This window comes from Mastacembelus armatus, chromosome 4 (assembly GCF_900324485.2).
Source record: "Mastacembelus armatus chromosome 4, fMasArm1.2, whole genome shotgun sequence".
NCBI lineage: Eukaryota > Metazoa > Chordata > Actinopteri > Synbranchiformes > Mastacembelidae > Mastacembelus > Mastacembelus armatus.
Window position 1 is genome coordinate 12,959,320 of NC_046636.1, and position 27,468 is coordinate 12,986,787.

Consider the following 27,468-nt stretch of genomic DNA (forward strand, 5'->3'; position numbering starts at 1 on the left):
GTCTGTGAGTGTTATCAGACACCCTGCTAAAATACCATATTTAAGTCCATTCTTATACAGTAGGAGCGACTGAGTGGGGAATCACTATCAATTAGCAAATAGAACTTCAGAAGCAAGTCAAAAATTGCATTTCAGTAAAATCCAGTATTAACACCAATAAAATCAGTACAACTCATTAAAAATGAACTGGCTATACAGTGCTTGTTTGTATCTGGTTTTACTTATTAACAGACTTCTACAAGACTTGTGACCAGTGGGGTTAAGCATGTGTGAATGATTCTGGACCCAAATGATAAGAGGTTTTCCTGTGGAATTCAACCATTATGCCAGCATGAATTAGCACTGAACATCAGTTTAGGCAACAAGTGACAATAGAGTAATGGAGAAGAGAGAATACAACAGAGCTAAACAGAAGAGTTGTGAAAATTCATCTAAATTTTGGTAATAGTTAATGTTAGATAATACACTGACGTGTATACTGTACACTATAGTAATTACTCTTGTTGTGTATCAACTGCACTGGAGTCAGTAACCCAGTAACCTATAGTACAGGTGTTTTTTGGTGTCCATGTTCTAATTACTTAACACAGGCATGGGCAGGGGTGGCTAAAGGGCACTGTGGATCTTAAGTGTTTAATTCTTCCACACTTGCTAGAACTGTGCAAATAAAGGAAATCAGCCAGTAACTCTTGCCGTGGCTGCACAAAAGATGATTGCTTAAGGGAGGGGTGACTAGCCATATTCCTTCTCCACTGCTGGTTACCACAGGATAGTGGGCCCTCAAGGAACATGAGTTGGGCACCACTGGCATTCAGCAATGGTTAAAGCTAACTCCAACATGTAAACTGATCTCACAAGAAAACTCATATCCTTGCAGAAATGTGCTCGTCTGTTCCCCGGTTTTGGTGCTGTCCAGTCACTTTGGCTATTGGCTTCCTAAACCCAAGTGACAGGTACAATTGGGAAGGATGATTGCAGTACTGCCAAAAAGGGTCCATCCATATAACACGGCATGTGTGCTTGTACTTCCTGGGAAAGATTTGACATCATCCCACCTCACCCAACCCTAAAGGGCAAAGGTCCACCAGCACTGTCTTTCCGCTCACTAATGATTTGTGAAAGTGTTTGTCTGTGTGCTTGTCTGTCTTACTGTCTGTTATTGTTTACAAGATGTATCTGTCTTTTGCATACATACAGCATTTGTTTATGAGCAAGTGCTGCTGATGAATTTATTTGAAATTTTTGGTGTACTTAACAGAATTTCTATGTTTTTTAACCCATTTGTTTTGTATAATTTATTTATATTTATTTAAGCATATTTCCTTAATGCCTTGGAAATATTGTATTGTAGGCTCCAGTGTGTGTTTTTGTAAGGGTATTATTCTATGGATGTGTGATTGATTATATAGTTTTCAATATGACTGAGCACATACGTGTTTATTTATGACTGTTTGAATCTTGCTGTACCAGTTTGAATCATTTGAATTTTTGACACACCTAAAAGGATGATTGTGAGTGCTTTATAGAGACACAGACCATACTGGAAAAACATATACCATACTTTCATCTTAAAGTTCCAAAGGGAACTGAGTCAATCTCAAACTGATCAATGAATTCTTTTTATTTGAAACGATACTGCTGAGTTTCACTGTCTGTGTGAAATTGAGCTCACTCACTCTGACATTACAGTAGAAAACATGTACATTGACACTGTACAGACAATGTAAAAACAAGTATATACAAAACCAAGATAGGAAAAAAGCACCATATTTAAACAGTGGAAACTGCTATAAAAGATAAAGTAACAGGGTCAGGTTGTGTAACTTGTTTCTTTTTAATTTTACTAAGTGTAAACCTTCCTCACATTGATAGAAGTCTAAAATTGGCAGTTTGAACAGTCTGTGGACTATAGACAAGTTCCACGCATCATCCACAAAGCATTTATAGATCTCTGATATCTGATAGGTCTGATTCATACTACAAAAGAAGTGATTTCTCTGGAGGAATACTTTTACTCTTTAAAGGTTTTGGCAGAAATCTGTGGAGAAGGATTAGTTTTTTTTTTCATTTTGAGTGAAGAGCACAGCTTCCTCCCGTGTACTCTACAATATGGCCACCTGAGATCAACTGCCTCTTTCTTATGCTCAACTAGTGGCTAAATGCAAGAAAAACATTATGTCAACTGCCTACTAGTAACCACAAAGGGAGTGTGACTGACTCAGAGGTGGTAGATGCTTGGTATGTTCCTTCTCACATTTTTGTCAAGAGCTTAAACCCTAAACTACATTTTAATTGTTGGCATAAATTGTTTTTAAGATAGTGTGGAAATGTTATACATGGGAATTGAGCTTAATCTTACTGATGTTTATCTAGATTTATGCAATTCACTACCAAATAATTTATTCAAAAAAGATGAGATGAGTGAAATTTTCTTTTTTGTATTCACATAAAAAAACATGGACAACAGTTGCTGGATTGTAAAACTTTTAATATCTAAAGGGGGATCAGGCAGTCATGAGTGAAACATACAGTATAGCCCTAATAACTCCAAAGCTGTCATACTTACACAAGCCAGAGCAGCAGGATTGGCAGGTTTGAACAAAAACCTAACTGGTAACTAGCTTACGAACCAAAAAATACAATGAGTAAACTTCACTGGTAGTAAACAAGTTAAGTTTGCTTCTGATCCACTAGCTGTGGCATGGTACAGCTGGCAACACAATTAATGAGAAGTAGGGAGGATATAACACAACCTGTTATATCCTGCTTTAGGATTCCATCCATGAAACTAGAGTATCTTTGTTTAATGTAAGACTTGTTGTAGATAGACAGAGCAAATCAAGCCAATTATTATGCATACATAGGGTCTTCACTCTCTTTGACTTAAATTTACTAAAATATGAGAATATACAAGGAACATAAACTGAATTTACTGAAAAGTGTTTAGCTTTATAAATCCACTAAGGAAAATATTAAGCTCTTCATAATCCATTTTCAGATGTTTTTTCTACTTTGTTCCTAATTATAAAGAATTGCTAGTTGATGTCAATGCTGTTCGTCTAATGTAAAGAAAATGACAATGAAGAGAAGGTCTGAGAGAGCTGCTGTGAAAGTGCTCTTCACCTCAATGTTAGTCCTCCAGGTTTTTCAGTTGTATTGTAATGTCCACTGTCACACAGAGAAAATTCTGAAAGTGTAACAGATGTTGATTTAATAAATGATTGAAATGTCAAACTAACATGGTATGCTCTTTTATTTTCCAGCTGTGCACAATAGCACAAGAAAACAAGTTAAAAGTTACATTTAAGAAATGGATCATGCATAGAACTACAAGTGAAACGCAGAAACATTTATGCCCTATCATAACTCTAATTATAGAAAAACTAAAAGTTAACAAATGGCTATGACATCTGTTTTGGTCTACTTCTCTACTGTCCATCTGTATGGTCACTGTAGTGTATACCACTCACTACTTTCATGTTGCCTTATGGATCGCAATAGATATGAGATAACGTATTTAGAGAGTGACAATGCTGTTTTGACTGTAAGGTGGCCAGTGAAGTGATCCATGTTGAACGTGTGGTTGAACAGGTTTTTGATGACTTTTTGAGGGTTACTTGAACAGTGAAAACTCATCCTAAAATCTGTGACTGAGCTGTACTCAAAATGGCCACAGTCACTCTTCTTACAAACTTCACATGAAGTAACTTTTTATGGCTACCCTGGTGTGTTTCTTTAGCTGTGTTCACATATTGCTAAGGTGGTCTACCATTGTGTCAGTGGATTTCCATCCTTCAACCAGGAGACCACAGAATGGACGAAGCCTCATTAATGCAGTGTTCCATGTGTCGGGGTCTCGATCCCCTGGGTTCTTCCTGAGGTCAAGGATCAATTGGTGCGGAGGATGATGGTTCCTCAATGTCTCAGCAAACTCCAGGAGCTCAGCAGGCTGAATGTAGTTGGAGCTGTTTAGGACAAAAAGCAGCATATGGAAATTATATCAATCACTTGTGTACTTAAAATGAATGAAGTACTACTGTATGTGAAATGTGTTATTTCGGGGCAAATTATGCATTCATCAGTGGTTTGCTTTTTAGGTACATGGTTTATACTTCGAAGTCCCACTGAAGAACACCTATATACAATATGCTAACATTTCCAGTCTCAACATGTAAACTTCAAAATAATTTTCTGATGTTGGTAATGGAAACAGACCTACTGTATAAACTGTGCTTCAGAGAAGTGCTGAAGCTTAGGGCAGCTTCCCATGTTGTCTGTAGCTCTTACCTTATGTTGAGTCGTTTCACTGTGCTTGGTGAGGATCCTGAGAACAGCTCTGCCAGCACACTCACATTTTTAGCTGTTGACACATGCACTGACATTAGTTTCTGCAGCTGAAACATCTGATTTCTAAAATACTCATGAGTTACAGATCCATCAGATGCATAACACATTTATGTTGAAATGGAGTGAAACGCACACTGCATAAACAAAAAGATATATTAACTCCTGACAAAACAGCTTAGACATGCATTAATATGCATTTAGGCAGGTGAAACCTGGAAAAGCAACACTGACATATTACACAAAATTTTCTTTATGGGTTCATCCCCATTAGTGCCACCTTTTTATACTGTATACACATTGACATATTGACAAAATACAAAAATATTGATTGCAAGCACTGAAATGTTAACTAAATGCAGTTTAAATTAGACTTTTGGAATTGGAAAACAGATTTAACAGATGCAATCCAACCATTCAAAAAAAATTGAGATAACAATTGATCATTACAGTATAACACCAAGTCAGTTAAACTTCAGGGATGCCAACCTGTCCATTTAGGAAGCACAAGTGATTGTAAAATAATTTCACCTACTATGGTGCAAATGAAAGTGCCAACAGGTGCAACTGTAAAGCAAAAGCAAGACACCTCCCAAAAAGGAATAGTACAATCTTGGAAAAACTGACATTCCAGTGCTTTTTTCTGCAATACATACAATAGAAAAATACAAAAGGAAAAAAAGAAAACAACTAAAATAGATGTTTTTAGTCAACATCAAACATGTGGTCAAAATAATTACAAACAACTTACAAATGCGTTTCTTTTGCACCTAAATCTTGCTTTTGGTGATTTCCCCTTGTTTCTTGCTCAATTTCAGATTGTGGCCAACAACTAGTGGGCAGGTATGCTTTGGATGTTTGATAAAGTGATTGGTTCATTGTGTGTGCAGAGCCTGCATGTCACTCTTTATCAACTAACTCTGTTTATGAAAGAACTGGAGTAAATTATCTTACATTAGACAGACTTCTGTGATACATTGCCGTGGAAAAGAACTGTGTGAGTTTAAAGGAATCAATAAAGATAAAAGCTGAAAACATGTGTTAGGCCCCAAACATACTTCACACAAATACGCAGACCTTGGGCTATGCAAGCAGTGCTGTCATTGTCACTTCCTGCACCCTTGTATTTTTCAGTGCGTCACCTAAAACTTCTTGTTACATGCACCATGTATTGATTATGTGTGTGTGTCTCTATTTGCAGGAAGAGGGGGTGTGTCTGCTGGTCAACCCTTGTTGGATTGGTGCCTTTATAAGGAGAGTGGGATCTTAGATCAGGGGCGTCTCAGACGGCGGCCCTGGAGGCATGACGGACGAGGTCCAAGGAAGAACTTGGCTCCGGCTCCTGTTGTGGCTGCTTGCAGCAGTTTTGTGTTCTAGCTCCCTTTTGTATGTTTAGTTAGATCTGTTAGGTGTTGGGCGCGGTGGCTCCGTTTTCCTACGTTTATTATTTTCTGTTAGGGGTCAGATTGTGTTAGGTAGGGACAGAGGAGACAAGTCTTGTGCGACGGTCCTAAGGCGGGCTGGCTTGGCTTGTTTCCCTCTTTTGTTCAGTTTGGCCGACCCATCACCGCCTTTCTTTTCCTTTCATCTTTCGTTAATAGCTAGTTGGAGCCTTATTTGTGTGGCGTTTCTTTTGGAATTATTATTTTTTAACCAATAAATTGTGTTTTTTAAGTTGTTTGTGGTTTGCTTAATGTTGAACTCCCTTTAGTTGAGTGGGGGTCGTAACATGTTTGGGGGCTCATCTTAAAAGTTTCCTAGATTTGTTGGAACTCCGAATAATAGAGATGTTTGAGGGCTTGTCTCCAAGTTATCTTTTGGCCTGGTTTGTGGCTCCGGACATGGAAATGTTCTTTTTTTGTGTGTATTTGTGTCTCATGTGATCTGATTGAGTCGAACTGGTCTGGCAGGTGTGTTTTTTTTTTTGTGTGGGTTAGCTGATTGTGGCCAGCTTGAGTCTGGGTGAACATGGAGTTTGACCTGGATGGATTTGTTAATGCTCCCACGTTGGAGGTTTTGCACCGGTGTAGAAAGGACGATTTGTTAATAATTGCTGAACATTATAAAGTTGTGGTCTCGAAACAACTCGTTTGCTTAATGTTGGACTCCCTTTAGTTGAGTGGGGGTTGTAACACTTCTATATGACAAAACAGTGAGCATGAAACAAGATTAGCTCTTCTCTTTGGGTTAACTTACACTCAAAACAATCATTGAAATGTTCTGTGCTTCAACTGAAGGATACTGCCCCTGTGAACTCAGCTTGATCACCTGTAGTAATCCACAGGAGTTCATGTTGATTCCATTTAGCAGTGAGACAAGATGGGTGTCTATGTGTGAAGTTTGTTTCAGACCATAATATGCCTACGTGATATCACTCCCTGATATGAGAAAGCTGAAACGATATATTGTGCAGCCCTGTCTGATTCTTCCCAAGCTTTGTGCTTTACTAATGTCTTTGTCATGTGGATAAGATGAGCTTTCCATTTGTATAGCATCCTACACTGATAGACATACTTCACTGAAGAAATATTTGAGCATTGAAAATTAATTTTCACACACAGCAGTTGAAGCTCCCAAAGTCATTGCCTGAGAGCTGTCAGCTGTAAAAAGAGATGATTTGCTTTTGACTTGAATTGTTTCATTTAAAAGAAGACATTTCAAGCTTTCTATGCATATATTTCCTCATATCTTTGAGGCAAGTATTCGCTGAGATTCAGGTTGTTTTATTTACGTGTCTGTGATGAGAGGTGACAGACAGAGAAGACAGGGAGCGCACCCTGTCTGCTTTCTTTATTTTACAAAAGCACAGCGTTTTGTTGTTATTATGAGTGTATACAAATAAAACTAGACCCTTCAAATGATATATTGCTCTTATCTGTACAATCAAAACTGATGGACTTAAAACTAATTTAAGTTTGTTTCTGCATTATCAGGAGAAGATGCCACAAAAGAAGATGCCACAAAACCCCACCACTCCTTCAGTTTGCCTATCAGAAACACATGGGAGTGGAAGATGCGGTGCTGTACATGTTGCACTGGGCATTTGCCTATCTGGATGTGCCTAGTTTGTATGTGAGGATTATGTTCTTCGACTTCTCCAGTGCTTTCAACACTATACGGCCTCTCATACTGAGACAAGCTTCTATGTATGGGGGTGGCCCCCTCCCTGACGTCATGGATTGCTGATAGATAAACTGCTCAAAGACATCCTGCCATTAACTGACCCATCTTTATTAGACCTGGTCAATTGATCTCAATTAACAGGCTACATGTGTCAGGCTTTTAAGACTGCAGTAATCAAGTTACTCAAAAAGCCTAGTCTTGATCCAGGAGTCGTGGGTAATTATAGACCAATATCCAATCTTTTATTTCTAAAATCCTCGCTGTTGCTAAGCAGCTATGTGACCACTTACACAGAAATGAACAATTTGAAGGATTTCAATCAGGATTTAGAGCACATCCTAGTACAGAAACAGCACTATTAACAGTCACTAATGATCTTCTCTTATCCTCACACAATTGACTTTGATTGTACTTGTCCTCTTAGAAACCCTTGACCTACATTGATAGAACAAGTCTGCCAGAGCATATCTTGACATTCTTACATACTGTAGTGCCATTTTTTGGAGCATTTCAATATGGTGTACATCAATACAACCCTTATAACCAAATTTTAAGTATATGTACCAGCTACATAAATTTCATACTAACTACATAAACTGGAGTCAACCAGTGCTCGCTCTCTCTGGCCTCTCTCTGTACCTTCTGCAGGTATACCTGGTCCTGGGGCTGTACATTGCTGATGCGCAGTTACACAAAATTGTTGGTACCCTTCCATTAAAGAAAGAAATTGAAAAATTTTGCTTTTGAATTGTGGTTCAACAGAAGAATAAAAAAAAACAAATGAAACTGGCCTTGACAAAAATTACGGTACCCTTAGAAAAGATTGAAAATAATATGATCATAGGGACATGTTAAAAGTGTGTCCTGTAATTAGCATCAAAGGTGTCTTCAAAACTTGTATTCAGTCAGTCTTGCCTATTTAAAGTCACTGTGATTTTTAGTATCAGTGTGTACCACACTGAGCATGGACCACAGAAAGCTAAGGAGAGAGTTGTCTCAGAAACTGGAAAGATGATGTTCCTGTGAGTTTAAGGTCCACAGGATTGTAGCCAACCTCCCTGGATGTGGCCACAAGAGGAAAATTGATGGCAAATTGAAGAGACTGATAATACGAATGGTAGCGGCCAGAACAACTCTGGAAACTGATCAAATTATGGAAATGTCATCATCTAAGAATTCATAATGTGTCAACTAGGGATAAGCTTTCCAAGACCCTGAGGAAAGTAAAATGGGTGTATGCAGAGTAGAGTCACAACCATTTTTGTGACACTAAGGACCACAGACATGAGTGGCAGTAATATCCACCTCCCTGAAAAGCTAAATGAATTCTATATGATTTGAAGCCTGGAGCAACCAGAGGGCATATGAGTCTACACTCACCCTGGAAAAGCATGTGTTCCATCTGAATGTAGTCAACGTGAGGAAGACACTATCCAGAATCAACCCCAGTAAAGCCACATGTCTAGAAAACATACCAAGAAGAGTGCTCAGGGACTGTGACTTCTAGCTTCCTGAGCCAGGCTGTGTTCCCTGTAAGTTTCAAAATGACCACCTTCGTCTCAACGCCAAAGACGTCTATGGTGACAATGTCTAAGTGACTACCACCCTGTAGCACTGACTCCCATCATGATAAATGAAAGCTGCTGTGGGTACTTTTTCCTGCCACAGGAAATGGTATGTAGCTATAAAAACAGCAATAACAAGTCTGCCTGAAACACCTTGTACACTGAGTTCAATGGCAGTATGTTCAAGTAGGAAGTAGGTTGACATGCAGGTAGATGGTTATTTTCAGGTCCAGTAAAATTAGTGATCCAGACTTTTTGAGCCCTGCTACTGCCAACGGTTGATGGATTTGTTTTCTTTAAGTTTTCATTGCATTTAATTTATTCATTGCCACTGGGATTAATTGAATGATTTGTTAAAGTAAGTTAAATGTTTCTGAAAGGAAATTACAGTTCTAGATAACCAGAAAAATTTTGATTTGACTAATCACAAAACAAAGATAATTTCAAATACCATCAATTATCACCTTAGAATCATATTCAATATTAAATAAGCGCACGTTGTCCTATTGTGAAAATGAGAAACATTGAGATCACAATAAACAAATTTCTAGCATGATCCAAACAGTCAAAAGGATTAGCAAGAAACTGCTGAAGATTTGAGAGAACCTGCTGGGAATCCATTGGCAGTAGTAGAGCTGCCTGTGAAAGTGAATCTTGTTAAATGTAAAAATATGCTTACCCAACCGATTCTGAGCCAGGCTGAGTGTATGAAGAGAAGGCACTGCCTTTAGAGCAACCACCAACTGCTGTAAATTCTCCTTCTTGTTGCTCCACTTTTCGAGAAGACGGCAGTCATTAAAATGTAGTTCTGACAGAGGAAGAAGAAAAGGGCAAACCTTTCACTCTCATCTGGGATGACATTATAAAATATGTCAAAATTCTGCTGCACTGCCACAGATAAAATTATAATGTTACACCAGGTTTCAGACGTCTAGTCAAAGATAAAACATTAAACATGAAGCACAAAACCATAGATTACTAAAATAGTAAACACAATGTACAGTTTTCTAGAATGAAAACATCTTTGTGAACAAATTTGATATATCACACAGCTGCTGTGCATATGTTTTCTTTAATTTTACCAGCAGAAATATTGTCAACTGGGCTTCATTAAAACACAATATAGCTGACCACAGGGAGGGGAGAGGGGAGGTTTAATAGTGTAACACTACCTATTTTAAATTAACTCTCTCAGCGTACAGTTGATTGTTGGGGAGGGTAGCAAAGGTTCAAAGCACTGTCGCATCAACAACACAAGTTTGATTCCAGCCAGAGTCATGCTCTGTCAGACTGTGGTCAGTTTTCATGTTTTATTCCTTTTTAACTTCATTAATTGTTTTTATGCAGACAATGGGACAGAAACAGTCACATCGACTGACAAATTGTAACTGTTTGATAGTTACACATACAATGTCTTTTACAACCATCGTTAAGACAGATGAGCTACAGCCACATTTCATCAGAACAGACTGTCCTCCATGCTGGGGATGTTTCCTGCACACTCTTCTCACAGTGGCTCCACAGAGTTTGTCCTGCACTGAGGAAGGCTCACTTTGATAAAGTGTAGCATGTAGCTTGTTGGCTGTCTAAATACAGGTGGAATATTAATATTTTTCTGACTTTATTGACCTGAGGTGCACAGTTGTTGAGAATCATTAAAAGTGGGGTGTGTGATATTGTAGCTGTTTGATGCTTTGTCAGGCAATAAACTGAAAATTTTTATTTATTTAATTTTTTACACAAAGTTACAAAATGTTTTGTTAAAGCACAGACTGATCATAAAACGAAACGTAAAATTAAAAGGAAACAAACAGTATAACTAAAAGTTTGATATTAAGTCAAGTGAAAATTTCCAAAATATTAAGTAAAGTAACATAAGGCTTTGCTGCAAACTGTGCAGTTTCAGCTTTGGCACTATATAGTCAGGCCAGGTCCACACCAGACATACTTAATTCAAGCCATACATCGACAATTGGGTCACTGCTCTTTCTGTTACAGGTAGTTTGGATCTTCTTATATTTATGAGCCACTGCTGAAACTGAGTTTGGGTTGATATTCAGTAGCTACTTATCTCTTTGAACCCACTCGTACTGTAGCTTTGTGAGCTCTCACAATGTGGTTTCTTACTTGTTCAGGCAGATCCTTTCCATATGGAACCATGTTGCATTATACACAACAAGCACAAATGAGCTCACAAATACATTCTAAGCAGTGAAAGATACAGTTACAGCCAGGCCAGGCTGAGTAAGTTAATAAATGTGAGGCAGACTTGACACAGTGGGGCTAAAAAACACTGATCTGGGTCTACCAAAAACCCCTAAGAAACAATGATGCAAGCTTTGCAGACAACCAGTATGGTTTCATTTTCAGGAAGAATGTTAATCTACTTTGCTCTTAGATCCCAGATACCAACTTGTATCAGTTTACATTTACAGGAGAATATTGGTAACAGATGTCTGCATTGTTTGCCCTCCTGCCATAGTAGATTACTCTCATTTTCCTACCTTCCAGTTTGCAGTTGGTCAGCAGATTTATAATCTCAGGGAGAGAATCAGAGAGCTTCATGTCTTCCAAGTTGAGACTCCTCAAGCAGTGATTTGACTCTAAAAGATAATCATGTCAGTAATTCACAGTACATTTCTTGTAGAACTAAAGCAACAAGTCTACCCAGCTGCTGTAAGGGCTACAGGGGTAGGCACAAACTGCAGCACAAAAAAAACAAAGTTTGACGTCATTTAGAAAACCTCCACACTGTAAAATATCATGCTTTGTATGTCTTCTGACCCCCAAAATAAATATAAGAAATCTGTATCAGATAGTTGGTTTGTGTTCTGCATTTAACCCATATGCTCTAATTTGGTTCATACAGTGGGTACGGAAAGTATTCAGACCCAGAATGCTCTTTCCTCCTGCGGTATTTCCTTAATTTCCTCCGCCGATGTGAACACACCTGCGCTGAACTGACAGTCTTTCTACATTTCTGTTTTTTTCTGTCAAGATGGGGTGCTGAGTGTACATTAATGAGAAATAAAATTAACTTTTTTGATTTTGGCAAATGGCTGCAATGACACAAAGAGTGAAAAATTTAAAGGGGTCTGAATACTTTCCGTACCCACTGTATGTCAACAGAACAACATCACATAAAAAGAGAGTTTATAAAAATGGATTTTAAAGCATCACTGCACCATACAAGCAGCCTGACAAAAGGACGTCCTTCCTTATCTGAAACTGATTTATCAAAAGTGAATGGTAGGGAGCAATGTAGCAGGATTGCAACTCCCCCACATTTTGAATTATATGAGTAAAATACCTGGCCCACCCAGCTCCTCCTCAGCTTTATATGTTCTAAATCAGAAAGGTGAGTTTCCTGAAGAGGGCCAATTAGCACCTGATCTGACAAACATGGACCGAAGCAGAATATGCACATCATGCAGTGGAAAACTAGAAGTAGTACAACAGATGAGGCTGTCTGGAAAAGTCCATCCCCAAACGATGGCTCGGAACACAAAAGTGAACACAGTCTCCCGAACACACACATAAAAAATAATGCCATCATATATAAAGTCTTGGGATAAGTGAAGCTAAGAGGTATCCTTTCGCCCTTGGGAGAGACCTTCACTCCAACAGCAGGAGCATTATCAGGAATCCCACTTCTGTTGTCAGCTCTCTGCACCCCCCTCCCATCTCACAGCCCATCAGTATAAACATTATTGAACCGCAACTCTAAAATAATTATTCAATGATGAACAAATAAGTGAACATATTACCAAAGTGGGTGTATTGTGACCTGCTCTTTATTTGGGGTCCAGTCAAAAATACATGTATTGATCAAACTAAAGCCAGAGTAAAAAAATGTTATTAAGTGGAAACATAATAAAATAGAAATGGAAAAAGAATTTCAAAAACTAAAGCTTTGCAGAATACCTCCAAATTAGGAGTGTGGACCACCATCCTGTTCTCTGACTTCTGAAGTGTGTGTGCATGGGCAAGTAAGGATCCATGCGTGATCGGGGTCACAGTCCAGTAAAGTTGAAGTGTTCCACCTGTGTCTCCTGGGTCGCTGTCACCCCACATGTGAACCCGTTCCATTGTTGTTCAGGCCACTATCACTCTTGCTGCACAATCAATGTAAAAAGTAATCCTCCGAGTATGCTTATAGTTCCTTAACCAGATTCAAAAAGCTGCCTGCCTCCTCTGCACTTCTGAATGAGTAGTACTTTTCATTGTATGTAAAACTCAGGTTGGCTGGGTAGTGCATTTGGAACCGCATCCCGTTACAGATGACTTGCTCACATACCCCATTGAACCAGCGCCTCGCATCCCTCACCTGGGCCGACAGGTCCTGTTGAATGTGAATTTTGCTGCCCTTGTAGTTGAGCTCACCCTTCTCCCGAGCCACTATAAGAATTCCTTTTTTTTGGTGCAGAAGTTGCATAGTTTGATGCTGAATGGGCGGTTGTAATTCTGCTTTGCCGGGCTGAGGGCTCTGCGCGCTCGGTCAATCTTGATTGAACCTTTTTTTTGTATCAAGCCCCAGTATTTCAGAAAGCCATTTCTTAAAATAGCTGATGGCTACTTTCCCTTATTTGAGGCAGATGATCCGTATATTTTCTCTGTAGCTCCTGTTCTCGCTGTCTTCGGCTCTCTCTTTTACTGTCTTAACTCTCCTTTCAAGTTCTGCAACTTTGTTTTCCAGAGAGCAAGTGCGGTCTTCAGCATCAGAGACGCGGCTCTCGATCTCTGTTATTCTTTTAGTGTTGTCCTCAACATGGCTGCTCAGCTTATCAAGAGTAGGCTGTAATTCAGCAAACTTGAGCTCCATGAGAGTGCCAGTCTTTTCAGTAATAGTCTCAGTGACACAGCAGTTTCACCCAACATGGTGGCTATGTTGGGTGGCCTTCTTTATAGGATAATTTAGACTATAATTAGTATAATTAAAAATGTGACTTATACACCAAAGCCAATTGTATGTTTTTTTTCTGTTCAACAAGGCTGTTTTTGCTAAAAGTGTCTTATATTTCGGTGCAACTTACAGCACTGAAAATATATTATATATGTATGCTAAGATGATATGACACTTAGACTGCAGACAGGTGGACCTAATTAAAATAATTATGTGATGTCTTAAGTTAATTGGTAGAACCAGAACTTATTTAGGAGCTTCATAGCAAAAGTGAATACAAATGCACACACCAACTTTCAGTTTTTTATGTTTTTCCAGGTTATAATGCCGCAAAATGGGAAAAAGGCAATGGAGGGTGATGAACGTGCTGACACGTTTTGTGGCATCTTGTGATAACGCTGACAAGAAGTTAAATTACTCTGTCAGTTTTGATTGTACAGATAAGTGCCATATATCATTTGAATCTGTAAAGGGTCTAGTTTCATTTGTATACAACTCATAACAACAAAACGCTGTGCTTCTGTAAAACAAAGAAAGCAGACGGTGCGCTCTGTGTCTTCTCTGTCTGTCACCTCTCTTCACAGACAGAAATAAAACAACCTGAATCTCAGCGAATACTTGCCTCAAAGACTTGAGAAATATATGCTTGGAAAGCTTGAAATGTCATTTTTTTAAATGAAACAATTCAAGTCTAATCAACTTTTTTTTTATGTAATCCGCATAAAAGTAAGGACTGGTACAGTTTCTCCTCTTTTCACACTGATCAGAGGTGAGCCAGGTAATTATGTATATGCCCCTGAGAAATGGCATAAAACATCAAGCTTCATCATAGAATTTACTCACTTTTCTGTATGTTTGGATGTGAAGAAGCGCTTCGCATGGTTCTGGACAGCGGCAAAGAGTTTACTTTGTCCTCAGAGGAAGAACAACTTTCCCACAGGCCATGGACTGTCATATGATGCTATGACATCTCTGTTTGAATGTACAGTTTTGGGCTCTGGGTACCATGTATAATTTTTACAGTAGTCCAAAGAATGCAACTCAGATGACAAACATTTACATTTTGTAGACCAACTGGACCCAGCGGAGAATACAGTGGTGTGAAAAAGTGTTGGCCCCCTTTCTGGTTTTTATTATTAAGGGCAAACAAAATCCAAAACTACATGGCCCTGTGTGAAAAAGTGTTTTCCCCCTAAACCTAATAACTGATTGGGCCACCCTCAGTAGCAACAACTGCAATCAAGCATTTGCGATAACTTGCAATGAGTCTGTTACAGCGTTGTGGAGGAATTTTGGTCCACTCATCTTTGTAGAACTGTTGTAATTCAGCCACATTGGAGGGTTTTCGAGCATGAACTGCCTTTTTAAGGTCATGCCACAGCATCTCAGTCGGATTCAGGTCAGGACTTCAACTAGGCCACTCCAAAGTCTCCATTTTGTTTTTCTTCAGCCATTCAGAGGTGGACTTGCTGGTGGGTTTTGGATCATTGTCGTGCTGCAGAACCCAAGTTCGCTTCAACTTGAGGTCATGAACAGATGGCCAGACATTCTCCTTCAGGGTTTTTTGGTAGACAGCAGAATTCATGGTTCCATTTATCACAGCAAGTCTTCCAGGTCCTGAAGCAGCAAAACAGCCCCAGACCATCACACTACCACCACCATATTTTAGTGTTGGTATCAGTGTTAATTTCGTTGACGAAGTATTTTCGTTATAATTTTCGTCAACGACAAGTTTTCACTGACGAAAACGACACAACTAAATAAAAATTAAGTGATGACGACAAAAACTAAAAAATATATTAACATTTTTGTTGACTAATAAAAACGAGACGAAAATGTGAGTGAGGGACATTTTTCAGAAAAGATCCAATCAGAATCAATCTTCTTATGGACACACACATTTGAAAAGTAACTGATCCACCTAGTGATGCGGGATGCGCAAGTACATGACATCATCTTGCATAGTCTACACTGGGTTTCTGTCTGACTTGAACTATAGTGAAATGGCAACAGCTGGGAGAAAACAAAGAGAAGGTGTACGGGTCAGTTTCACGTTTGATGCAATGGCATTACTGCTAAATACAGTTTTTCTTTTAAATATTTTGGAGTTGCACTTTTGCTTTAAAGAATGAAGAATGTCATATGCAAATTATAAACGATGCATATCTAATTTTTGGTCTTTTATGGAAAGGCCATATTCCATATATGTTTAATTTTAATTTAGAATATTTTGTATATTACAATAGTTTTACTAAATTACACTTAAATTAAACCCAATATATTTTAGTCAACTAAATCTACAGTAGATTTAGTCAACTAAAATCTTATGCTATTTAGTCGACTAAAACTAGACTAAAACTAAAACAAAGCAGATGACTAAAATATGACTAAAAATAAAATTGCATTTTAGTCAAAAGACTATGACTAAAACTAAATTAAAATCTGCTGTCAAAATTAACACTGGTTGGTATGATGTTCTTTTTCTGAAATGTGGTGTTACTTTTACGCCGGACGTAATGGGACACACACCTTCCAAAAAGTTCAACTTTTGTCTTGTCAGTCCACAGAGTATTTTCCCAAAAGTCTTGGGGATCATCAAGATGTTTTCTGGCAACATACTTACTTTCTTTCTCATTTGTTTTCTTTTGGATCTCGGCATGATGTCTAGCTTTTGAGGATCTTTTGGTCTATGTCATTTTGTCAGGCAGGTCCTATTTAAGTGATTTCTTGATTGCAAACAGGTGTGGCTAGAGGAATGGAACTCAGGTGTGATAAACCACAGTTAAGTTGCGTTTTAACAGGGGGGGGGCAAACACTTTTTCACACAGGGCCATGTAGCTTTGGATTTTGTTTTCCCTTAATAATAAAAACCTTCATTTAAAAATATGCATATGCAAACATGCATAATGCTCACTGCTCACACTGCTTGACTCCTCTGGTGACAGTACAGTTCAGGGGTGTCCAACCCATGTTCTTCAAAGGTCACTGTCCTTGTTTTCCAACTTGCTGATGCATATTGCAAAATAAATGTAAGTGATAACATTTATGACTGACCTTGCAGAATCCTGTTGAAGCCGAGATGACCTAATTGATTCGGGAGACTCATCTTGCTTTGAGGCTTACCTACCCCCAAAACAAATCATTCTGGATGGCCTGCTACAGGCAGGTTGCAAGGTGGACTGTGATGGATGCTACTGGTCGACTTTTTACTTTTGTCACAAAAGTCTTCTTAGAATATCAGACATCTGATTTAATTGTGCTAAAAAGGGGGTATTTCATGTCATCTTTAATCCATATTTAGTCACTTTATTGACTTTGCTTCACTAGCAGTCCTCTTACGACAAGAAGATTACCTCCTTCTTGTAACATGGTGCTCTGGTGATTTTTAGGCTATCTAGAAACTCTGGTAAAGTCTTACACTGACATGACATTACCTGAGAGAGTGGTGAGGAGGTAGTAAGGGGAGCCAGTTGGTAATCTGAGCCCAGCTATGTGAAGTGAGGTGAGATGTGGTGAGCGTCTCAACACAGATGTGATGAAATGCAGATCTGTATGGAGCTCAGCTACTTTGATTGTCAGCTTCTCCAGGAGCAGCTCTTCTGAAAGAAGGGTAGAAAACAGCAAGCTTATTTTTATTATTGCACAGTATTCATTCATGCAGCATAGTTTAAAAGAACTTATTATTATTCCTTCTGCTGTTTATCAATTTAAACCAAATGTTTAAGAGACTGTTTAGAATTAATACAACTTTAATATTTGGTATACAGAATGTGATGGACTATTTGTGTAATAATTTTATTTGTTTGACCTGTGGGTTTGTTTTGTTGAGTTGTTTGACTACTCCTGCTTTTTGAGCCATCTAACGTCTTTTTAATTTATGTCACCATGATATTAGATCTCAGATATTAAGTGGGTGCTACAGTTACAGTATTTTGAGTTGAAACAAGTATTCAGACAAGTGAATATAAGATTAATCGACAACAATTTTGATAATCAATAAGTCATTTTCAAATTAAAATGGCAAGCGACTGGTAGGGTTGCCACCCTTCACTTAAAATACGGAATTGTCCTGTATTTGGTAAATAAATTGTACATTCTGTTTTAAATTGATATGGGATAGGGTTTGTCCCATATTTCCGAGCTGTCTGGAACGCAGCATTATGGGGGCATGCCACTTGTGTGGGGTGCCTCAGTGGTGCTGGAGATTGGCTGTGACCCTGGTGGTCCACTCTATCACAGGCAGAGGAGGGCGGATGTTTGCCAGAGAGCCAAAGGAATGTTAATGAAAAGCCAAAGATGCATATGTTAGCGATGTTTTTTTTTTCAGTGCTCCACAGTGTTTGGCCACCTAAGAGAGCCCTGCAATTCAACTGCAGCTATGCCATTACTCTGAGTTCACAGGTCAGCTAATAGCTGCAAGTCAGAACAGTTTTTTTGTGTGTCTTCATGGTAAGGTGCTAGATTTTCATGTGTAGGGTGAAAAGTAAGGTGATAAGATTTTCACATGTAATACATGACATGACAGACTATGCCCCCACATTTCTCATTTGGGGTACCTTAAATAAGCCTGACAACAGTCAGCTCAACCATGATTTGCTTTGTTGGAGTATGACCCTTGCATAAACAGCAAAATACAGTAGTTGAGTACTCTATGCCCAGTTTAAATACATTATTTGTGAAAATTGTAAGACGATGAGTAAATGAACAACAGCCCTTTTCTTATTTATCAGTACAGTGCTGACTATACAAGTAAAAAATATAATGTGATTGGTCACAAATATAATTCAAGATATCCACAATTGCATTCTGACTAAGAATTACATTTTATGATATCTACAATTTTAACTAGTCACAGTTTAATTTTGGATATCTGAAATGAAGTCACAGATATCATCAATCGGTTTGTCATGATCATTAGATATCTGAAATTCACTTTCAAAATAATTATTTCAGATATCTGAAACTCAAATGTCTAGTTTAGACTAGTTTTTGGGAGTGAAGTGAGTCAATTTTGACTATACTAGTCTGAGTGCTGCAGTGACAGTAGTTGTGATCAACAGAATATTGAGAACATGTGATGCGCTTGAAAGATCTCATATTCAAGGAATTTTTGGTGAAAAATAGCTTCACTGTGTAGGTTTGCTCAAGAAATCTTTTAAGAGTCACAGATTTATTGTCTCCTCCTTTATATGAACTTTGCACCAGCCTGCTTCAACTGAGTTGTTGTCTGCAACAAGACTATGCTGATTTCCAGGGAGCAGAAAACAGAGCGTACTGGTGACAGAAAGCAGAAATTTGTAGAGCTAGGTCTAGGGCGGCGAGAAAATATTAACTTTCATTGTCATTCTCACAACCCTGCTTTGGGAGTTCTTGCAACTTGTTCTTGACACATCATCTGGGTAGAACTTTTTTTGTCGTGAGGTGCCCATCGACTATTGTGTGATTAGTCAGAAATTTTAAGTGGTTGTGGTTAATGTGGAAAGCGGAAATGTCAGTCCCACTTTATCCGCTGGCGGTTGGTCATAGCAATCGACAGTTTTGAGGAACAGCTGCCAGAAGCAGTGAGAAAGTATGAAAATCTTAAGTGGAAAGAGGTAGCCCGAACCTTGTGTACTGAGGAGAGCGTCTGTTGTAAAACATGGCGATGTCTGATATCTTACCTGCTGTGGATAAGATATCAGACATCGCCATGTTTTATATTGTAGTTTTTGTCAGATTCCCACAATGCTTAGGGGTTTGCTGCAGTGGGAGGGACTTACCAGGAGTTCTGCACTTGAGTTTCTCATGGAGTATGAAATGTCCTGGCGAGAACTAACTTTGTTCTTGTTCTGCATATGTTCTGAGTTATGCAGTGGAAGACATGCTACAGTGCTGTCAAAGTCAGTGTGGCTGGTATGTGGAGGGGTGGTGGGGGTAACTATTCTCCGCAGGGCTTTCCGATTGAGAGCGGTGCATTTCCCGTACCAGGCGGTGATGCAGCCAGTCACGATGCTCTCCACAGCAGTGTTAATTTTAACAGCAGATTTTAATTTAGTTTTAGTCAGTCTTTTGACTAAAATGGAACTTTAGTTTTAGTCATCTGCTTTGTTTTAGTTTTAGTCTAGTTTTAGTCGACCAAACAGCATAAGATTTTAGTCGACTAAATCTACTGTAGATTTAGTCGACTAAAATCTTATGCTGTTTGGGTTTAATTTAAGTGTAATTTAGTAAAACTATTGTAATATACAAAATATTCTAAATTAAAATTAAACATATGCGAGTTTGGATGATGGCGCGTTACGGACGTGAAGAAGTGCTTCTTATATTCCACACAGAGACAAATAGTTTAGCTTGTCCTCAGAGTAAAAACACTGATTTTAACTCAAATGAGGATCGTTTGGCTCCTCATTGTGTTATATTGTGCTGCACTAATCCCCTCTCAGCTACATTGACTGAAAGGCTCATTATGCGTGTCTTTGTCTGGTCGTTCAGTGCGTCTTTTGTCTTCTCAGGTAAATCACATAACTATTCATCCTGAAACACCCTCTTGCATATGGCCTTTCTGGACAAAAAGTGTCTTAGAAAATTTAAATCAGTGTATTGTTTACTGTGAATGTGTGAACAAGATGACTTTCATAACACTGTGAAGTAAACACTTTAGCCTACAACATGCAGGTCTCCAAAGTCTTGTGAACCAATGTTCTGTTTGTCTTTTATGGTCTTATTTCAGTGAGTAAAAAATTGTAGTCTTTCACTAACCATGCATAAACACTTTTTTCTCAAAAACATAATCATGTATAAACTTGCTGCTCACATATTATTGTAGCCAATTTTGTGCTGATTACAGTGCTAATAGACTTTAGACATTAATATATTTAAAAGACACTGAAAAAAGCACAAATGTCAGGACATGTCAAAATTTGTCCAGGCCCCCAAAACCCCCTCAGACCCCAGAGGGTTAAAGCAGGCATCACAAAAAAGGCTGGAAAGGAAGTGGCGTTCCACAAACTTAAAAGAATTTTATCTGGCCTGGAAAAACAGTCTAATAACATATAAAGAGAGGAAAGTAGAGGAAATAAGAACAATTCCAGGTTTCTTTTCAGCACAGTAGCCAGGCTGACAGAAAGTCAGCCCCCAGTGTTCCCTTAGCTCTCAACATTAACGACTGAGTTTCTTTACAAATAAAATCATAAGAGATAGGATTTATCACACACAGATCTCTCTGAACTAACGTTAACAGTTGCTCCATCTAAATCATCAACATGTCTCATAGACCTCATCCAGACTAGACTGCACTAATCAACTCATCTCATAAGACTGCAGTAATCAAAGTTTTACTAAAAAAAGCCTACTCTTGATCCAGTCCTGGGTAATTACAGACCAATATCAAACTTATCTTTTATTCTAAAATTCTCAAAAAAGCAGCTAAGCAGCTACAGTGGGTACAGAAAGTATTCAGACCCCTTGAAAATTTTCATTCTTTGTGTCATTGCAGCCATTTGCCAAAGTCAAAAAAGTTCATTTTATTTCTCATTAATGTACACTCAGCACCCCATCTTGGCAGAAACAAACAGAAATGTAGAAATTTTTGCAAATTTATCAAAAAAGAAAAACTGAAATATCACATGGTCATAAGTATTCAGACCCTGTGCTCAGTATTGAGTAGAAGCACCCTTTTGTGCTAGTACTGCCATGAGTCTTCTTGGGAATGATGCAACAAGTTTTTCACACCTGGATTTGGGGATCCTCTGCCATTCGTCCTTGCAGATCCTCTCCAGTTCTGTCAGGTTGGATGGTGAACGTTGGTGGACAGCCATTTTCAGGTCTCTCCAGAGATGCTCAATTGGGTCAGAGCTCTGGCTGGGCCAGTCAAGAACGGTCACAGAGTTGTTCCAAAGCCACTCCTTTGTTATTTTAGCTGTGTGCGTAGGGTCATTGTCCTGTTGAAAGGTGAACCTTCGGCCCAGTCTGAGATCCTGAGCACTCTGGAAGAGGTTTTCTTCCAGGATATCTCTGTACTTGGCGACATTCATCTTTCCTTCAATTGCAACCAGTCGTCCTGTCCCTGCAGCTGAAAAACACCCCCACAACATGATGCTCCCACCACCATGTTTCACTGTACTGGATTGTATTGGGCAGGTGATGAGCAGTGCCTGGTTTTCTCCACACATACCGCTTAGAATTAACGCCAAAAAGTTCAACCTTGGTCTCATCAGACCAGAGAGTCTTATTTCTCATAGTCTGGGAGTCCTTCATGTGTCTTTTGGCAAACTCTATGCAGGCTTTCATGTGTCTTGCACTGAGGAGAGGCTTCCGTCGGGCCACTCTGCCATAAAGCCCCGACTGGTGGAGGGCTGCAGTGATAGTTGACTTTGTGGAACTTTCTCCCATCTCCCTACTGCATCTCTGGAGCTCAGCCACAGTGATCTTTGGGTTCTTCTTTACCTCTCTCACCAAGGCTCTTCTCCCACGATTGCTCAGTTTGGCTGGATGGCCAGGTCTAGGAAGAGTTCTGGTCGTCCCAAACTTCTTCCATTTGAGGATTATGGAGGCCACTGTGCTCTTAGGAACCTTGAGTGCTGCAGAAATTCTTTTGTAACCTTGGCCAGATCTGAGCCTTGCCACAATTCTGTCTCTGAGCTCCTTGGGCAGTTCCTTCGACCTCATGATTCTCATTTGCTCTGACATGCACTGTGAGCTGTAAGGTCTTATATAGACAGGTGTGTGCCTTTCCTAATCAAGTCCAATCAGTTTAATTAAACACAGCTGGACTCCAATGAAGGAGCAGAACCATCTCAAGGAGGATCAGAAGAAATGGACAGCATGTGAGTTAAATATGAGTGTCACTGCAAAGGGTCTGAATACTTATGACCATGTGATATTTCAGTTTTTCATTTTTAATAAATTTGCAAAAATTTCTACATTTTTGTTTTTTTCTGTCAAGATGGGGTGCTGAGTGTACATTAATGAGAAATAAAATTAACTTTTTTGATTTTGGCAAATGGCTGCAATGACACAAAGAGTGAAAAATTTAAAGGGGTCTGAATACTTTCCGTACCCACTGTATATGACCACTTACACAAAAATGAAGTATTTAAGAAGATTTAGAGCACATCATAGTACAGAATCAGCACTATTAAAGGTCACCAACAATCTTCTCTTAGCCTACGACAAAGGTGTCAAACATTCCATTAGGCAATAATGAAGCACTCGATTAATCACCATTATTATGTAGATGACACTCAGCTGTATCTATCTTTGAAACCTGATGAAACAAACTTGTTAGCTAGACTTCAAGCATTTCTTATGGACATAAATGCCTGGATGTCCTGTCATTTTCTACTTTTAAATTCAGAGAAAACGTAACTTATTGTATGTGGGTCTAAAAACCACAGAAACAGCTTATCTACCAGTGTAGCTACTAAGTTGGAGTTATTTTTGGCCAAGGTATTTCCTTTAATTCACACATAAAAATAAATTTCTTGAACTACTTTCTTGCATTTGAGCAATATTGCCAAAATTAGGAACATCCTGTCTCCAAATGATGCAGAAAAACTAGTCCATGTTTTTGTTACTTCAAGGCTAGATTACTGTAACTCATTACTATCAGGATGTCCCAGTAACTCAGTTAATCCAGAATGCTGCAGCCAGAGTTCTGACAGGAACTAGCAAGAGAAATCATATTTCTCCTCTATTATTCTTCATTTTATCCCTCTAAAATCCAGAATAGAATTTAAAATCCTTCTTCTCACATATAAAGCCTGATCAAGCTCTTTCATACCTTAAAGACCTCATAGTACCTTATCATTCCAAGAGTGCATGCCTGCTTGTGGTTGCCAGGGTTTCCAAAGGTAGAATGGGAAGCAGAGCCTTTGGCTATCAAGGGCCTCTCCTGTGGAACCAGCTCCCAGTCTGGGTTCAGGAGACAAGCACCCTCTCTACTTTTGAGGTTAGACTTAAAAATGTCCTTTTTGACAAAGCTTATAGTTAGGGCTGGCTTAGGTGATCCTAAACCACCCCTTAGTTTTGCTGCTATAGTTCTAGACTGCCTGAAAACTTCCCATGGTGTACTGAGCTCCTCCCCTCCCCTCACCACCATCCATCAGCACCCCATCTTGGCAGAAATGTAACAAAAATGTAGAAATTCTATACCCGCTTTTTCCTGGCTCAGGGTCACGGGGATCTGCTGGAGCCTATCCCAGCTCTCTCTCGGGTGGAAGGCAGGGGTACACCCTGGACAGGTCACCAGTCCATCACAGGGCCACATATATACACACAACCTCACACACTCACTCCTACGGCAATTTTAGAGTCACCAATCAACCTGACATGCATGTTTTTGGACTGTGGGAGGAAACCGGAGTACCCGGAGTAAACCCACACAAGCACAGGGAGAACATGCAAACTCCACACAGAAAGGCCGGGATGCGAACCCACGACCTTCTTGCTGTGAGGCAACAGTGCTAACCACTCAGCCACCATGCTGCCCCCCTCACCACCACTGAATGTCAATAACTTTGTGCTCATTCTCTAACTCAGTTTGTGCGCTCTCTGTACCTTCTATAGGTACAGAGACTGGTATATTGCTGATGTGCAATTACTGAGCCCCACCAGCCTGTACAGTGTTTTGTTGTTGTTTATTATTGCTGTTCTTTTCTCTCTCCTCTAGCCACCCACCCTAACCGGTCAAGGCAGATGGCCGCCCAAACTGAGCCTGCGTCTGCTGGAGGTTTCTTCCATTAAAAGGAGTTTTTCCTCTCTGCTGTCACCAATTGCTTACTCACGAGGGATTTGTTGGGTTTTTGTAAAGTGCCTTGAGATGTCTGTATTGTGATTTGGCACTGTACAAATAAATTGTATTGAAATTCAACTGAACTGAATTCCATAACAGTAATCTTACTGTTTTCAAGATGAAGATTTTTACACTGAATTTTGTCAAGAACCTTATTTTTCAACATGTGCAATACAGTTTTAATTCTGCTCACTTCACGCTACTTCACTTAGGCAAAAGCTTACCTGACATGTCTGACTCTGCAGTGCTGAGAACATGTAGTGGGAAACTGGGTCCCCCCATCACAGCCTGGATCTCTACATGCAGCAATGACACTCTGGGGCTTGAGTCCAGCAGGATCTCCACAAACTGGGTGTATGGTAGGACGCTGATGCTCAGATCAGTGAGAGAGTTGTGGGAGCTCTCAGACAGCTGTTTCAAGGCCCTAGCCAGACCAAACACATCCGAGGCCCTAAAGGTCGCTGCACAAACATAACAGAACTTAAACAAAGCAAACGTTTTGCCTATATGTGTACAGAGAACATTTAACGTTTGAGGACAATAGCTTCTTTTAAAAGTTTTACATAAAATCATGTTTATTAAATATAACTAGAAGTATCAAAAATATGTTTTTTTTTTATACAGCAGTAATGTGCTAATGAAGGTTGAGAAAAAGGCTACCCAGTAAAGACAGCAAGCAGGGGAGAAAAAAAACTTTTAAAATCTGTTTTGCAAATGTTTAACATGAATGGAATTGTATCCAGTTTGTCAGACATCACAGATGCACACAAGGCACATTTAATTGTGCAGCCAAGATACATGGTAACAAGACCAAAATAGCCACTGAACACAACCCACCACCTCCAAACTTACTGGCACAACAGCTAACAAACTTACAAAAGCTGTGAAGAGTCAGAGAGCGAAGACAAAGAAATGTGGGCAGGGCGGAGTTCAGCACTTGCAGAGAGTCTGACCCACACTGCCTGATCTCCAGACAATCAATCCGTCCCCATGGACAAGGTCCTGCCAAGGAACCATCAGATGTAGTGAAGGTTCGACAAAGAGCCTGCGGGTCCACAGTAAAGTTTGCTGTTCCAGAATCCTCCTCCACAGACACAGACTCCAACTTTAGGCGTTTGGAGGGAGTAACTTCATCATACCGATATTCTAAATCCCTGGTCTTAAGACCTGTACTGCAACTGGCTATGTCTACACTGCCAGAAGCCTCTTGTGAAAAACAGCTTTCCTTTTTGCTGTGCATTAGGCACTTCAGTTTAGGATTTACATACTCAGATCCCCTTCCATATAGAAGCCAGGCCAACATGATAGGACATTGCATATCTACAACAAGTTCTTTAGACTCCCCATGGTCTAGCAGTCGATGGAGAACATACAGTACTGTTTGTGTCTTCCTCTTTGATATATCAATTAAGTGGGATACACTAACACTCTTAATATGTTTCTCTAAGAGGTTCAAAAGAGGTCGATGCCCAGCAGTTAAACTTTCAAGGGACTTATGCAAGCCTGTCATGAGTAAAAAATGTCTGATACATTTAGCTGCAGCACACAAGAAGGATGGAGTGTTTAAATTTGTGATGTTTCTTTTGACAAAGGGATTTGTGGAGCCATAAAAAATAAGTGTAAAAAGCGTTCTCATAACTTGGTGTTTGGCCTCTTCTTCAGTGTGCAAGTCTACTGCCTGGAATGTAGCACAGAACACAAATCACATATGTATTCCACAGTCTTTTTATACACATTAAATATTTCATTATTACATTACATTACATTAACATGGTTAAGTCCACACACGTCCTGTAGGATTCCAACCCATGCAGACTGTGTTGATATCCCTGAGAGAAGCCAATAAAAATAAAATAATAATAATTATTATTATTAATTTCTCTGATTACACTCATGGCTCTGTTTCTATGAGCAAGGCAAAAAATTTGCACTACTCTACAACTACAACTACAGCTCTTACCTCTCTGATTTAACTCAGGCTGAAGCTCATCCAATTGACATACAGTCAGATGAGGAAGAAGATCCTTAATGACAGATGTTGGAAGATCTAAGTTGTAAAATATTGGTTAGGGCATTCCAGATATCAATAACCTGGTGTTACTGTATTTAGCTTATGTCAAACTAAATGATTTTACCAACAAAATGAATAAAAAACAAACAACTTATAATTAGGATATAGTTAAAATGTACTTTTATTATACAATAAAATAAAATATGTGTTAAATGTCTACAATGTTTTGTTTTTTTAAGTTATGTTTATGTTTTATACTTTATGTTTTTAAGCTACTCTACAGTAACATCTTGACTGCTTCATTTGAAATCCACTGGACTAATGCAGACGCAAAAAAACAAAGTGTTATATCACCAAATAACCTTAACGTTACAAAAATATAAGCCTGAGTAAAAAAAATACCGAGACTTACCAAGACAAGCCTTGCATTCCATAGTAGCTAAATGTTTCCTGACAGCTTGTAAACATATTTCCTTCAAACATATCTCCTTCGACCTTCTTTGGTCTGCTGTACGGGTTATTGCTCGCATTGTTTTTCTTCAGCTAAGTCAAACTAAATTGCTCTCCTTTGCTTCAGCGATATTTCCCCTTTTTTTAATCTGCATGTCACCCAACAATATAGCGAGACCGGCTCCTTCCTCTTCCTCTTCCTCTTCCTCTTCGTCTTCGTTTTCTTCTTCTTTCTCCTCCTCCTTTTCTTCTTCTTCTTCGTCGTCGTCGTCGTTGATAATCATCAGCTTCTTCGTATTCT

At 39.1% G+C, this 27,468-nt stretch overlaps 1 protein-coding gene across 4 annotated transcripts; it reads right to left on the reverse strand.

The window, feature by feature from the left end:
- Positions 1–1,597: 1,597 nt before the first annotated feature.
- Positions 1,598–27,408, reverse strand: lrrc41 (leucine rich repeat containing 41). 4 transcript variants are annotated; one of them, XM_026323261.2, is made up of 11 exons: positions 27,130–27,408; positions 26,667–26,753; positions 26,471–26,535; positions 25,583–26,384; positions 24,931–25,167; positions 17,370–17,531; positions 11,537–11,635; positions 9,712–9,840; positions 4,288–4,360; positions 3,770–3,965; positions 1,598–3,187 (listed from the first exon to the last, which is right to left on the reverse strand). In XM_026323261.2, the coding sequence occupies exons 1-11, from the start codon at positions 27,245–27,247 to the stop codon at positions 3,131–3,133; spliced, it is 2,025 nt and encodes a 674-aa protein (XP_026179046.1). In that variant the 5' UTR covers positions 27,248–27,408; the 3' UTR covers positions 1,598–3,130. The 4 variants fall into 4 exon arrangements, with proteins under 4 accessions (XP_026179046.1, XP_026179045.1, XP_026179049.1 ...); XM_026323260.2 differs by having other exon boundaries at positions 17,370–17,534; positions 27,130–27,406; XM_026323264.2 differs by having other exon boundaries at positions 17,370–17,534; positions 26,667–26,730; positions 27,130–27,405.
- Positions 27,409–27,468: the final 60 nt, after the last annotated feature.

Bases quoted from the DNA above. Each gene is read 5' to 3' on its own strand.
- lrrc41 (XM_026323260.2), bottom strand. From the start codon at position 27,247: ATGCGAGCAATAACCCGTACAGCAGACCAAAGAAGGTCGAAGGAGATA. The intron at 11,636-17,369 runs GTAATGTCATGT...ATTATCTTTTAG, and splicing joins CCTCCTCACCACTCTCTCAG to AGTCAAATCACTGCTTGAGG. The intron at 4,361-9,711 runs GTAAGCATATTT...ATGTGTCAACAG, and splicing joins CCTGGCTCAGAATCGGTTGG to CTAAAAATGTGAGTGTGCTG.